General features: G+C 50.1%; 1 protein-coding gene across 2 annotated transcripts in view; it reads right to left on the minus strand.

The window, feature by feature from the left end:
• ELF5 (E74 like ETS transcription factor 5) overlaps window positions 1–12,284 on the minus strand; it is a 33,037-nt gene extending 20,753 nt beyond the window's left edge. Inside the window, exons 1-3 of one of the 2 annotated variants that reach the window (XM_077863560.1) lie at window positions 12,132–12,262; window positions 9,764–9,893; window positions 4,914–5,038 (exon numbers count right to left, since the gene is read on the minus strand). In XM_077863560.1, coding sequence (XP_077719686.1) covers window positions 4,914–5,034 — 121 coding nt within the window. In that variant the 5' untranslated portion in view covers window positions 5,035–5,038; window positions 9,764–9,893; window positions 12,132–12,262. Of the gene's footprint in view, window positions 1–4,913; window positions 5,039–9,763; window positions 9,894–12,131 lie in introns of both variants that reach the window. The other variant, XM_077863559.1, reaches the window with a different exon arrangement.
• Window positions 12,285–15,520: the final 3,236 nt, after the last annotated feature.

Genomic DNA, 15,520 nt, shown 5'->3' on the forward strand with positions numbered 1-15,520 from the left:
ACATCTTAGCTGTGCAATCCTAACAGGGTTTCCTAACCTCTCTGGACCTCAGTTTCCTCCTGTAAGACAAGAATAATAACAGTGCCTACCACGTAGGAAGTTTGCTGTGAGAAGAGAAGGAAAAGCAATGGTACCTGTAAAGGGCTTAGCCCAGCTATCTCGGCGACAGTAAGCCTTCAATAGAAGTCACCTGTAATTCGTTACTATTTCGGGACGGCGTTTGTTCTCAGGGAAATGAGGTCTTCCCCACCGGAGCCCCGGTCTAGCTGAGGGACAAGCAGAACAAAGCCAGCCCAGGGCTCGGCGTGGGGAGGCAGACAGTCTGGGTCAGAGGAGGCCCGAGTTAGACAGCCTGGACCGTAATTAGTATGATTTATTAGCATAGGGAGTTGGGAAAGTTTTTTGCCTGGGGCCGCACTGAAGAGAGCCTGTGAGTGGCCTCGGTAGCACGGGGCACCATCAATTGTGGCTTTGTCACCGAAAGGAAGGACTTTATGGGGGGGGGGGGGGAACACCTGAAATGAAAAATTGTTTCCAGGCTTCCACCCAGAGATGGTCGAACTCCATCCAACAGCCCTTCTTGGCATTCCTTCCAAGCCTGTGGAATGATTTAGCCCATGAGATGGTGGTGGAATGGGAGGGAAGCCCGGACCAGCGTAAGGAACTGGATGGAGAAAAGACTGGAAGGGCTGGTGGGTACAGCAAAGAGCGATGGCCTGAGGCGTGTGGGGTTGGGAAGGTGCTGGGAGCGCCAGGCCCTGTGTGGTCCTGAGGCCACAGCTGCCCAGAAGGCTCAGGCGTGTGTGGGGTGGGCTGGCGGTAGTGAACAGTGAGGTCTCTCCCTGGGGGTGCTCCTGGGATGCGACCACTGCCACGGGCTCACCTCACACTTTTCAAGGACTTTCTTTCTTTTATCTGGTTTTGATTTAGAAATTCTTCGACTCTCTCGCATGTGCTCCCAGATTTCTATACCCAGCACACGAATCTTTCTCAGAAAATCCCACGTGGGACTCAAATGCCTCTCTCCCTAATCTTCTGGATGTTGATACCCCAAAGGTTTTGCACCTTTTCAAATAAAGTGCTTTATTTGAATAAAATTTTCCATGGTGCAGCAGTAGCTGATGTCTTGGCGGAGCGCCTGGGATGGAGTGGATGCTGCACGCTGTGCTCATGTCATCCCCCATGCAGTGCCACTAGGTCCTGTGGGTAAGTGGCAGAGCCAAGAGTAGGTCCTATGGGGGTATTTTAGCTGCTGCAGCCATGCCCTAGTGACCACTGCACTGTACTGTCTTCAAGATGCAAGAGACTTGCGTGAGGATGAGGATGGAGAGGTCCCCAGGTCCCAGGTCCCCAGGTTCCTTTATGGGACCTCTCAGGAGCCCCTAGAACTGCCCCGAGCTAGCCGCCTCTGCCGCAGACATTTTACAAACCAGAATCCAAAGCAAAGGGGGCACCACAGGTTGGCATGGTCACCTTGGCCAACGGGGGAGGGATGTGTGGGCATGTGGAGGTTCAGGGTGGAGTGCCAGGAACGAGGTGTGAGGCCGGGATACTCCATGCCTTGTCAGAACTTGAGTCGAGGAATATAATCTTCACAAAGTATCATACGCTTGTAAACTATAGGCGGCCTGCCCTGCACACTTGGGTAAAAGTTTCCAGGATTTGCAATTCTTTGTTTTGGGAGAGCAGAAGGGAACCCCAGGATGAGTTTATGAAATTCTGGAGTATTTTGCAGCCTGTGGCCGTCCACTCCCCGCAGAAGTCCTGCTCAAAGGGCAGGTCAGAGCCGTTGTGGGTAGCGCGTGGCGGGCACAGATTCAGCGGCTGTCCGCTAAAGGCGTTTGAAAAGGTTGTGAAAACAACTAGTTCTCCTGACTACGTGGATATTTCTCCCTGCCATGTTGGACACGTCGTTTGTCTAGTGGGCACAGCATTTCTTTCTCCCCTCCTTTCCCCTTGGTCTCAAAGAAGCTGAGCTGTCCAGCTCTGAAATGGAAAGGAGGAGACGGGGACCTTTGTGGCTTTTGTTCGATATGAAAAATGACAAGAGGAGAGAGTGTGAGCTGTTTTTCCACTAACTGGGAGTCACGAGGTGTTCCTGGCAACGGTGAGCGCCTACTAAGTGCCTGGCATTTGGCGGAACACTTTGTGTGTGGAATATCAGTCCTCTCAACTCTAGGAGGCAAATACTGTTCCCGTTGGGAAAGTGTATGTCAGAGACTAGGAAAAGCCTGCCAAGGTCACGGTGTCAGTGGCTCAGTGGCAACGCCAGCCCTGGAACCCACATTGGGACAGGAGGCTCCCACTGGGACAGCTGTGGCTTCAAGATGGGATCTGCTGTGTGGGGCGGAGGAGATGTCTCACTGGCCACGGAGCCTGGGGGGTGTGCAGAGGTGGACCTGGCTGTCCCCCGTGGCATCCCTCTCAGAGGGGACTGTGCGAACACAGATGGAAGGATCACCTCTCAGAAAATACACGGGCACTCCCCTCACTGGCGGGGCTCCGAGGAGAGCTGGGGCCCACAGGGCCCACCCAGTGCCCAGGCAGCTCTCAACCACCTTTTCATGTCCAACTTCTCTGACCTCCTCAGGAGGTCAGAGCTCCTCAGCTCCTTGGAACCCAGAGAGACAAGTGGCAAGTCAAAAGCCAGGTTCCTCCTCCCTTAGGGAGTGCTCCTTCTGCAGGATATTTTTTCTTCATCGGCTCCACACCTCGGTGGGACTTTGTATTCTCTCAGTGGGTGGTGGGAGAAGAAGGCTTTATCTGAGATGCAGGAATCAGAGAAGCTTCTGGAAAGCGTCCTAGCAATGACGGGGCCCAGCGTCTCCTTACACTGGTGGAAATGTAGAGGCCGCGGGCAGGAGAAAGCTGTGTCAGATATCAACCCCTACAGGTGATGGCTTCTGTTAACCCTTCGTTGTTGGTTTTTTTTTTTTTTTTAATTGTGGTAAAATAGACATCAATTTTGCCATTTAATCCTTTTTAAGTATACAGTTGAGTGGCATTAAGTCCATTCACATTATTGCGCAACCATCACCTCTGTCCGTCTCCGGGACTTTTGCACCTTCCCAGGCTGAAATTAGTCCTTGTCCTGTGCCTGTGTCCCCAACGCTTCCCTCGTATTAACAAACCACCCCTGTAACCATTCTATCAGGTAGGCATTACTGCTATCTCCATTTTACAGATGAGAAAATTAAGGCACGAGAAGTTACGATGGCACGGTTACTAAATATCAAAGCCAGACTTTGCATTTAGGATGGCCGGCTCCAAAGTCTGAGCTCTCCATGACTACAGGAGCTGCTCCAATGCCTGAAACGCTCCCCTGGGGCAGGCAGGCCATCCCTTTCCTGCCATCACACCAACTGCCCCCTGGCAGTGTAGGCAGGAAGAGGCGACGTCCAGGATGGCAGGTCTGGGTCACGCATGCATGGAGAAAAGACCTTTGCTCTGGGCCCTGCCATCATGGGACATATGGGCAAAGAGTGGGGACACAAGAGCCTTCACTTTCCTCCTTCAAACTGAGCCTCAACCAAATATAGAGGGGCAGAGATAGAGGACATCCTTCATCATCTTTCTGGGAATCAAAGTGTTTCTTAGGCCTAAAGGAGAAATGGAGTATGTTTCTGGCTGACTCAGGACCCTGCAGATAGGGTGAGAGAAGTCATGGTGTGTGCGTGTAGGCATGTGTTGGTGGCAGGAGCAGGTGCAGGACTGGGTATAGAGGTGAGCTGAGCAGACCTGGTCTCCCGCCTGGAGGCAGGGGCTTCCTTCTGGTGGGGGACACTTTGCAACATCCTCAGAGGCTTGGCCTCTCCTGGACCCACCTGCCTCCTGCCCGTGAGTGTGGACCATGCCAATCTGGGATGCATGGGGTTAAGGGCCCGTGAGGACTGACAGCTTGATTAGGACTTGCATCACCAGCCTCGGGCGGGGCGTGCACCTGCTGCGCTAGCAGTCTGCCAGGCTTGCCGTGATGTGCAGTCGCCGGAGCACCTGGGGACACAGGCCCTCAGAGAGATTCTGGGGCAATCTCTCCTTTGGCATGGGATTTGCACAAGGCCCCATGCTTCCTTTTTTAGGTGGAGAAGGCCGGCCGAGAGAGGAGGAAGGGAGGGAGGCCTGGTGGACAGTGCAGGGACTCGTGTTTCCTGAGCACTTGCTTTGGGCCAAGCTATATATTTTTCACAGTTTGGCTCCCTTAATCCTCACAGTGATTCTCATCATCCCTGCTTTAGGGATAAGGAGATAGAAACTCAGAGAAAAACAGTCATATTAACCAACACCAATAGCCCTGTGACCACAGGGTAACCTCATTTATAAGATGACCATGTAGGATAGTTAGGAGTACCGATGCTCATGTCAAGTTGCATGAAACTTAACTAACCATGAGACCCTGGAAAAGTCACTTAACCTCTCTGTGCCTCAGTTTCTTCATCCATAAAGTGGAAATAATAATTGTCCATTTCTCATAGGGCTTCTGTAAGGATGGGATGGGTGCTTGGCACAGGGCCCGAACCACAGCTAGCATTCAGCAAATGTTAGCTAAAATCACAATGGCCAAGCAATCATGGCGTACTAGGTTCTGGGCTAAGGTTTCTTTCCACTACCTTGTGTAAGTATAATAACTCCCAGAGATTGGTATTATCATCTGTTAGCAAAATGAGGCTTGAAGACGTTAGTGGAGTCCCCCAAGGCCACAGGGCTGGGAGGAGGTCGGAATGAGGATTTTGGGGCTTTAGCCTCTGCAGAAGCTGCCTTTCTGCTACCCAGGCCTCCTCCCATCCTCTGCCCTGAACACCGGCGAGAGTTGGCATTTTCAGGCTCCCAGAGTGGCCTTGGTGCCTCCTGGAGGCCCGAGCCACCTCCTGCTCCAGCTCTTCCCAGCTCAGATGGGTTTGTCTGGATGTACGCACCTGTTTGATGCTCAAATGCAGGGTAATACTCTTCATTGCTGAACAGATCAGTCCACGACATCAGGGGGTCACAGAAGGACGTGTTGGGCAGGAAGGTACTGTGTGTCACTGAGTCCAACATCACCCTACAATGGCAGGAGAGGACTGTGAGGAGGTAGATAAGGGCCACACCTCAGGAGCCCCCAGGGGGGCACGCTTGGCTTTTAATAGCAATCATGAAGCTTCCTAGGAGCCAGGCACCCCTCTAAGTGCTTGACACAATGACGTTATTCAATCCTTGCCACATCCCATAAGGTATGTACATCTGTCCCTGTTTTATATACAAGAAAACCTAGACCGTGCGGTTGAGACAGTTGCCCACGCAGCACGGCCAGTAAGTGGCAAAGCTCAGGGTTTGACATGGAGGCTCTTACAATGCAATTCTGCCTCTTTCTTTACTTTTCCTACTGGCTCACATCTGACCCCTGAACTCTGGCTTATAACGTTTAACCACATGCTTCTGAGGGCTGGGCAATACACCCCAAACCCTTACCCACGATTCTGAAGTCCAAAAGCTCTGAAATCTGTGTTGTGTATTCAAACTTATTCCCCGGCAAAAATAAAATAAAACAGAAACCAGTCCTAAATCAATGTTAAATACTTTTATATAGTTACATATATATTCCATATATCTATATACAGGCATGTAAACCATATGCTAAACATATACACACACATATATGTATATGAATGACATATTATACAAATATACATTACAATATGCTATAGTTTTATTTATTCTACTTGATGAATATTCATATGATGCATACAATACATATGATTCCTATGATTCCAAAAAGGAATACCTTGAGAAGAGTATTGTGTATCCTGCAGTATAAATACTGTATAACCATCCTAATAGCAGAAAAATTCTGAATTCTGCGTCTATCTAGCCCCAGGGTTTTGGTTCAGGGAGTGAGGAACTATGATAATTGGAACATATACTTACTACACTCTGGGCTCTGGGCTGAGCACTTTGCAACTTTGTGTTCATTATTCATGATCTCCTCGGAGCAAACTCTGAGACAGGTTCTGGTAGTGCTTATGTTTTAGTGATGAGGATGGATGCTCTAAAATTTTGGGTAATATATCCCAAAGCACCCGGTTGGCAGACGGTGGAGTTTGGGTAACAACTCAGGTTTATCCATTTAGGAAGTCATGATCCAAATTGCAGGGCTCTACTCCCTGCATACACTAGTGAGAAGGAAGATTTGAGAGAAGGTGTCTGGTTGAAGCTGGGAAGAGGGCAAAACGGAATGGGCTTGGGGCCCTCACTCACGTGCATTCTTGCCCATGCTGGTCCCATCTTTCAAGTTTGCTGCTTCTCATATTCCCATAATTCAGGGGAAAAATGAATTCGTGTTTGGTAGATTAAAAAAATCTGTTTGCCCAACTTCTCTTTTCTGATTATCACAATAATGTTGATGAGGTAGGGTGCTTCTACCCCCATTTTGCAAAAGGGACCCAGCAGCTCACGATCACACAGCTGGTAGGTTAAATGTCAGAACAGAGACTGGATTCTGGATCTTGGGATATTAAGCATATAGAATTTTTAGATGGCTGGGAGCTTATTAATCATCTAGTTCATTGTTTTGCCAACTTTAGCCTTTTGTCTACCATCCCAATAATTTACTTAATATGCTAAAAAAAAAAGGCAACAATTTCCTCTCTGTTTTAACGTAAATACATCTATTTAAAAGAAAAACTTTGTATCACACTAAAGATGGAAAGTCAATCTCCTTCTAACATGGAGAAAAATAAAGACATAGCATTTAAATTAACACGGTTGGGGGACGCCTGGGTGGCTCAGTGTTTGAGCGTCTGCCTTCAGCTCAGGGCTTGATCCTGGAGTTCTAGGATCGAGTCCCACATTAGGCTCCCTGCATGGAGCCTGCTTCTCCCTCTGCCTATGTCTCTGCCTTCTCTCTGTGTCTCTCATGTATAAATAAATAAAATCTTTATAAACAAACAAACAAACAAACATGGTTGTTCTATACACCACCTAAATTAGGGGTTAACAAGCTACAATTTACAAGCCCAATCCAACCTATCGTCTATTTTTGAATAGTCCACAACTAAAAAATGATCTTACATTTGTAAATAGTTACATAGTGAATGGTCATAGAAGTACCCATGTAATATAATTGATTTTGACTTTTGGCCTTTATATCCTAAAATACTATTTGGCCCTTGAAGTAAAAGTTTGCCTACCCTTGGGAGGCTCCCTTGGGAGCATCCCCCTGACCAGATCTATTTCCTGTATCATGAGTGGTGTGAGTGCCACATGTTGGAAACTCCAGAGTTAGTCCAATTTTTCCCTTCACCCCATCACTGTATAGTTGAGACAATTAAGACCCAGGGAATTTGTGTAACTCCTTCAAGGTCATACAGCCAATGGGTGTCAACATTATATTGTAGAGAGTTCATAAGGTTTCTGAATTTCGGCCCATCTGCTTCTTTTTCTAGTAACACTCACAGTCACATCTACCTACAGACACATCCCTAACACACTTATACATCAGATGGAATCTCAATACTGAGAAGGGCAGGGATTCCAGAATCAAAGACCAGTTCTTTGGGGGTGCTTGCAAATGTACCATCCTTTTCTTCATCAAACGTGCATGAGAACTGTGCTCCTGACATAGAGAAACAATCAAATTCAAATTCTCACACTCTGGCACCCTTTCTGGGCCATCACTGGAGAGTCACCAGACCCCACGGGAAGCCTCCTTTCTGACGCCCAGAGAGGGTTAACCTGCCTGCTGGATTATCGTGTTCATGGATCTCCCCTTGGGGGCCGTATCAAACAGAAGTCAAGGCTGCCTGAGTTTGGACTCTGATTTTCCCACGGATTGACTGGTTTTATATCCTGAGCTGGAGGTAGGATGAAGAGGGATGGGGATGGAAGGTTATGAGGGAGGGAAGGGGTCCTGAAACCCAAAACTGCCCTCTGCATTCTGGATATGACCTCAGGAAAGCTCCCCTAAGTGAGGGCTAAAGGCAAAGTCGCAGAAAACTGGGGAAGAAGATGGTTTGCCTCTGAAATGGCTTTCATAGGGGGTGGGGGGCTTGGAGAAAGGAGGGGTGTACTCCACATGGAAGAAAATAGAACTGGCCCCAGGTCTTCCCCATCAACTAGAAATCCTCCAGATAAAAAACACAACAGGAGTGAATCTTCCTCACTTACGCCTGACGTAAACAGCTTTCAAAAGTCATTTGGTAAATTGAAGTGGGTCACAAAAAAATTAAGAATATTTCTGACCAATAGGCATTTATCTCTTTCAAGGATTTCTTTTCCTCTCTCTCTCTCTTTTTTTTTTTTTCCTCTTTACACCAACCTACTCTCTTGTCCTGCAGTCTCCCTACTGCTGTACATAGTGCCGGATCTGATTCCCCTTGGTAATCCCTTCTATGACAAATTATATCCATTATGGTTTCTTAAAGGGCTCTCTCAGGTGCACCAAGGGCTATTTTTTCCCTGTAATTATTTTTTGCTTCTTGGGGGGGAAATGTCTTTTATAAAAGCAGCAGATTTATTTTTTATTTTTTTATTTTCTGCTATTATGGTTGGAGAGGGTATTATTAACTCTGGGCTTCCCACAAAAAGACCTTGGCCACTTAGCCAGAATGCACAAGGCATGAGAGTTCAGAAATAATGGCTGCTTTGTATTCAGTTGCCTAGCTTCCTAGGCCCTTGAAAGTCCTTGCAATAATTGAATATTTAAGCTCTTAAAATTTCTTTACAGTAGGTGGAACAGGGTGAGGGTGGGAGGAAAGAAGAGCTGTTTGGGGCCTCATTTCTTAGCTAGTACATTGAGGTCCGACAATATATAGACCCAGGCTGGAGGTCTGACCACACGTTTCCAGTGGGGCTGACATTGATCCTAGAGGGGGGAAAATTGGTCTTGGGGGTCAGAAAAACTCTTAGACGTTATTACGTCCCATGACCTTCTAAAGGGCCACAGTACCTAGATGATACACAGTAAGGACATCTATGTGGGGTAATGACTACAGCAGAAGTATCTAAAAAGCCTCCTCAGTTGGGAACGACAATGTAAAAATGGTTGAGACCTCGAGTCAGCAGCAGGACAAGAGGGGAGATCCAGGGAGGGTCCTAGGCCTGCTGTTCTAGGCACATGTTTTTGTTTTTGGAAGGCCTGGCTGGTTTGTCATAAAAGAAAGAGCACGGGGCTGGGAGTCATGATTCTGCGTCTTGTGACTCCATTCTGCATTTACCTAATGAACACATCGATCAGGGGGACTCTGAGATGTGCTCTGGCTCCAGGATTTTTCGCAGGCACCCACCCGAATGGACCAACACATCGAAACATGCGCACGCATGCACATAGCATACCTGTCGGTTACACTGGGTAGTGTGGTCAAGCAAGCTTATTAAATTGGACTAAAATCCAATCACTACAAACGACGATTAAAGTTTTAGCTCTGCTAAGGTCTCCCGATTTCCTCTTCTCCCTTCCCTCCTAGGTCCACTACTTTCAGCAGTGGGCCCTGGACAAAATTCTTTGCCTGGGCCAGCCAGGTCCCTTAAGCACTTTGGATCCTCACTCGCTGCCCATCAACACACCCCCAGCTGTTAGGATCCATTTCCCCCAACTACCATTGAAGCTGCCTAGGATGTAGGAAAGCCTCAAGCACAATCCACACAAGGAAAAGGAATCAAGTGGGTTCCCTTCACGCACAAGACAGGCTGGCTGCAGGGGCCTTTCAGAAGGAAACAGTGACAACAGGGAAGCTCGGGTCCCCGATGCCGCCACAGGCTTCCTAACCCTTCTGAGAGCCGGCTCACTCACCAGGTGTGCACAGGGAGGGTCCGCACAGTCAGAGGGACAGGCCCACGGGCTTCTTGCCCGCACACGAGTCAGAGGCAGCAATCACAGGTGTGGTGCCCATGGCCTGATCAACCAGGCACCTCTGCTCAGCCTTCCAGAGAGAGAGAGAGGGGAAGGAGCAAATCACTCAGGCTTGGCCAGTTTGCCAGAGGAGGGGAATTCCTTCCTGACCCTGGCAGAGATCATCAACTTCAGCTCTGGGCATGTGACCAAAAATCCACCCAATGAAGCATCTACACATTGGCTGTTTATGCACCAAAACATCACCAGGCATAACGAGGCCATGAGGGTGGAAACCGTGGAATGGGGCAGGGGTGGGGGTGGGGCGTGCCAGGAAGGGTCTTCCCTGATCCCACCATCTGGGCAGCCCATTGGGAAGAAGAATTCTTTCCTCCTCCGAAGCCTCAGTGATACCCAAGTGCCCACCAGACCCAGAGCCCTGGGGCCAAGGCAGGGTCAATGTCCCACACTTTGGGACTCCCTAAGGAGGGGCATATGGAGGGGGAATCTCAGTGGATTAGGGTGATGCTTGCAGTTAAAGAATTGGGGTGCTTGAATATTTGTTCTTCTGAGAGAAAGCAGAGCAGCTGCGAGAACAGACTTGCTCAAGTCTTACCGAGGGACTCCTCATTTTCCTCCAGCTTGTTTAGGGAGCTTGCCAGTTCGTTTGTTTTTAGCTGTTTCTCTGAAGGTGTGGCACAGACCCACAGAAGGCAAGCCACACGGTTTACCCCCCCCCCCCCCCCCAGGTAACCCATGCAGAGTTCATCAGCTTTGGATGAAATCCTTGAGGGGCTAAATCCTATCTCTGCCTCCCACAAGGGCAAAGGACGTGGGACACGTAGGTGCCTTAGCTACTCAGCCTGTCAAAATTCTGTATTTTTGTTTCATATAAGGTGCAGTATATAAAAGTCCATCCTGGGCACCTGGGTGGCTCAGTGGTTGAGCGTCTGTCTGCCTTTGGCCCAGGGCATGATCCTGGGGTCCTGGAATGGAGTCCCGCATCAGGCTCCCTGCATGGAACCTGCTTCTCCCTCTGCCTTCGTCTCCGTGTCTCTCATTAATAAATAAATAAATATCTTTTAAACACCTCCCCCCCCAAAAAAAACCCCATGTTCTTCTCTGAGCTCATCTTTACAATGTCTCCTCTCTAACACGGGATTTTCGCATGCCATCCTCAGGATGTCCTGAGGATTTAATAAAATCAGATCATCTATGCAAGAGTCTGGGAGTAATCCATGGAGGCCTGTGCCAGAGGAGGGGGGGCCGTGGGAAGAATCCACGGTCATCAACATATCAAAACGGTTGCTACCCTGGTGACTTCTGAGAAAAAAAAAAAGGACAACCAAACGGTGAAAGTGCCTGCCGAGAACACCTTGAGTCATGAAAAACATTCTCAGAGTGAGGAGGACAAGGATTCAAGCCTCCACTCAGAGGAGCAAACAAGCCCTCTCCCTGGGTCTTTAGCCTAAAACACGAAGCTGCCCCCCCCGAATCACTTTGCCTCCTAGGCCCCAGCCTCCTCACCTGTAAAATGAAGAGGTTGTACTTAATGACCTCTGACATCCTTTTCAGTTTGTAAAATTTTTATAGTCCCTCCAAACGTGGGTCCCCAGCTTGGGGGGGGGGCGGGGGGTGTAAAAGGGAGTATGTGCTACCAGCGGCTGCCGGCAGGGGGCAGGTGCACATGAGCCCCCCCCAACACCGCAGAGTCTGCAAAGGTCTGAGAACACAGTGGAAAAAACCCCTACCGGTGGCTTTTCTGGAAGCCCTCTCTTGAGGTGGTGCGAGAGGGCAAAACGGGTTTCTTTTCAGCTGTTATGTACAGACATTCCTGAAAAATGCCCCAAAGTCTAATAAGGCAGCTCTCTTCTCTAGTTCAAGGGGGGCAACCCTGAGCAGGCCACAGGCAAAAGGAAGGTGTTAGCCGGGGGTGGGGGGGGGGGTGCTGGAGGGCTTCCCTTGAAGCTGACTGGTTTTGGGGTGCAAAATCGGGCTTCCCTTCCTGAACATAGTTTTCGGAACAGGTAGAGAGAGAATTGGGTGCCTGGCCCTATTCTCTGCTAGTCGCCCTTGGTGTAGTCGAGTGATCCGGAGTGCGCGGGGGGTGCCCAGGAGGACGGGGTGGCTGCGCGGCCCCAGGAAGCAGAAATGGCACTTAAATCCCCATCAAGCAGCTCCCAGGAGGCGTTGTGGCTGGTGGCACTGGCAGGGGAGGCGGGGGCCGGCAATCTGGAGCTGGAGACCGGAGTTGCAGACCCAGGCCCCAGCCCGAGGCTCCCCGACGCCCCTTACAATTCATCCAAAAGAGCAAAGAAAAGGTGCTTACGTGAGGACAGCGGTGACTAGGTCCAAAGAGGAGGCTTTCAGGGCAAGAGAAGGCAGGCGCTCCCACACCAGTGTACGGTGGAAGTAAAGGCACCTGTAGCCTTGTGATATAAGTAACACCTACAGACAGGTCCGTTTGGTTTTTCAGGTTTATGCACAGCCCCTTTGATGACGGTGACATACAGTGTGACACGGCTCCTCGGAGGGGGGGAATGGTTCTCACATGCAGAAAGTTTACCTTTATCCTGTTTTTGTGCCCGGCTCCCCACCCACTCCCCCCGCCCCCTTCCAGGGGACTCAGTAAACAAGCTGAGAATTCTTGCCTCTGGGAGCTTTGCGGGGAGTGCCGTGCGTGCGTCTGCAGGGACTTCTCATCTGTGCACGCTGGAGGGGAAACCCGAAATGCAGCCGGGGGCCTGGCTGGGCCGCCTCCCTCCTGGGCTGGCCGAGTCCTGCACTTGCGGACATCGCGTCATTTCTCTCTTTCTCCCCGGAGCAGGGGCAGGATGGGGCAGTAGCGAGGACCACAGGCTCTGCAGCCTTAGATGGTTTGGGATTCAAATCCTGGGTCTGTCATTTGCCGGCTGTGTTGCCTTGATGACTTAACCAGCTAGCTCATAACTTAACAAGCTCTCCTGCAAATGGGAGGACCTGTCTGCAGGGCTGCTGGGGGTCACATGAGGTAATTCGAGGGAAGCACTGAGTAAGCCCCTTGTGAGCTGTTTTCCTTGATAGAGCACAGCAGTTAGAACCCCCTCCTCCACCACTTCCCCCGGCCTAGGCCTTGCAACTCGCTGAGGGCAACAGCCCGCTTGCAGCAACGTGTGGCCTTTCTTCTACTTTGTGTCCCCAAGCCATCAGACACATTATCTTGTTTAACTGCTAACATCTTTGGATGCAAGGGGCCCCGTGGAGGCTCCCTCCTCCCTTCCCTTGTGGACAGAGAAACGAAGAGGTTTAGGGGCCCGTTCGGGTGTCCCCAGCTACAAGGCCCGGGGCCGGCTCTCCGGTGTCTCGCTGATGACCTCCTGGCTTTGGAGGACCTCCCCGTCCACCCCAGAGGACACTCGGCCTAGCTTAGGCTGTGAAATGCAGAGTCCCCGGTTGTCCACGGGACAGTGTTTATGAGGCTGTGCCTTTTCGCACAGTGCTTCCAGCTGTCCCGGGCAGCCGAGACCTGTGTCCAAACGGCAGCCTCCAAGCTTTAAAGTGGGAGCCGGGACTTGTTTGTTAGGTTTTCTTGGGAACCCTGGGCACGGGGACAAACACACAAATACAAACACACGTAGTCTGGAGAAACAAAAGGCAGTTCATTGGAGGACTCAGGGTGTCCTGGAAAAAATTGCTGAAGGAAGATAAGGCCACGCTGACCTGCTGTGTAACCTCAGGCAAGTCTAGTAGCTTCTCTGGGCTTCCTTTCCTCCCGTGGTGCAAGGAGGAGCTTGGGTTAGAACCCCTATCTTCAAATTCACTGGGACAATTCTGGGGAAACTCCAGGGGTTCCCGGCAGGCCTTGGGGGGCTGCCGGGGACGGGAGGCTGGAGCCCAGGGGCTCAGGCTCTAGACCTCTCCTCCCTGATTCACTAAGAACACCTCAGCTTTTATATAAATCTCCAGGGTAGGATTTCATTTGAACAAAAGAATCTGACTTAAAAAGGGCTCGCAAAGAACTGGATTAGATGGTCTTTGCGATTCCCTTAAGCTCTAAAATTCTGCGGTTTGCCTCTTGTGTTCCTTGGTGTCTAGGGAACCACGAGGGTCCTACGCACCACATCCCCGGCCCTGGGACACTTCTCACCTTGTCACTGGTTTTGAAAATACTTCTCACGTTTGGATCTGCACATTCACACTCTTTTCAGTAGAGAGGGGTGCAAGAAACGCTTAGAATTCTGCTGTTGTTTCTGAAAAACAGTCTTCTGGAGAAGTAACAACCCCCCCCCCCCCCCATGCTGTCTCGGCTCTGCTACTTCAGGGTGAAAACTTTTCTGGCAGTCGATGCCTGTGACAACAAACTGTTTGTCTCGTGGTCCTGAAGGTATAATATAGCATCTCCGAGGGCCCACGTGGGAAATTACAGGCTTCTGGACCAGTGGATGAAAGGGGCGATTAAGATAAAACCAAAATAAAAGAGGAATTTGACTCTAATGAAGTCTAACTATCACATGGAACCTAAATTGGATTGGAGTGAAGATCTTCGACAACCTCAGACCCTAAGTGTATTAAAAACTATACTACGAATGTCGAGCACAGGCAAGAGATGGGGGTGCGGGGTGTGGAGGAGGAGGGCAGAAGAAGGTCTGGAGCATTTTAGAAGGCTCGGCCGGTCCTCCTGGTGTCTCAGCTGCGCAGTAATAACACATGACACTTAAGTAGGCTCCTCAGAGCAACACAGTGACAAAGAGCAGATTCTGGAAGGAGACTTCATCTGTTGACTCCCTGCTTTGCCACCTGCCGGCTGGGCGAGCCTGGGAAGCTTATCTGACCTCCTTACCTCCAAGCTCCCTCATCTGTAAACTGGGGAAGGAGAGCGAGTACCTCTCTTACAGGGTCGTTGGGTGGATTAAATGGACTATAACCTGGGGCAGGTGTGCACTCTGTCATCTAGGTGCTGTTAGATTTGTCAAAGTAGCTCAACGGGGAGGCCGTTAGACTCTGGTCGCTCTAGCAAACCGGAACCTCAGCCAGAGTGGACTGTGAATGCACGGGGATCCGAAAAAAACGGAATGTGGGAGCCACCACCAATCACAAACAGCCAAGTAGCCCTTTCCCAAATCGGGCTAAAGCTGGGGCCTATCAGATCACTTCCTTACTTTGCTTCTGTGCATGCTCCAGGAAGGGCCTCCCCCCAGCTCCTGTCCGTGGAGTGCCCCTCACCCCTTTCCATTTGGTGATGCCCAACTGGAGTCGTTTGCTCAAACACTTGAAAATTTTGCATATGCCCTCAGCTTATCTTCTCATGCATTCGTGCCATTAAATCCTCCCAGCCCTTTGGTTGAGGGAGGTACTAGTTATCTCCACTTTACAGGTGAGGGAACTGAGGCACAAAGAGGTTAAGTAACTTGCCCACTGTCACACAGCTAGTAAGTGGGAGAGCATGTATTTTAATCCAGGCTGCTGGCCTCCAGACTCTTAACTACCGTCCTCTTAACTACCGCCATAACCAGTTTCTGGGTGCTCCTGGGGTGGTCATGTGGGGCCAGAGAAGAAAGAATTATAGACACATGGGGCATCTGCCAGGTGCCAAGCATTTCTCTAGAATGTTCACCTGCCTTACCTTGATTATTCTTCCCAATAACCCTGGGAATCTGCTATCACGACCCTCTTGCTGGTGTCACCCAGCTGAGTGGTGGCCAAGCTTGGGTTGAATTCAGGCCCGCCTAGTGTCAAAAC

The sequence above is a fragment of the Canis aureus genome, chromosome 21 (assembly GCF_053574225.1).
Source record: "Canis aureus isolate CA01 chromosome 21, VMU_Caureus_v.1.0, whole genome shotgun sequence".
In the NCBI taxonomy this organism is placed as follows: Eukaryota; Metazoa; Chordata; class Mammalia; order Carnivora; family Canidae; genus Canis; species Canis aureus.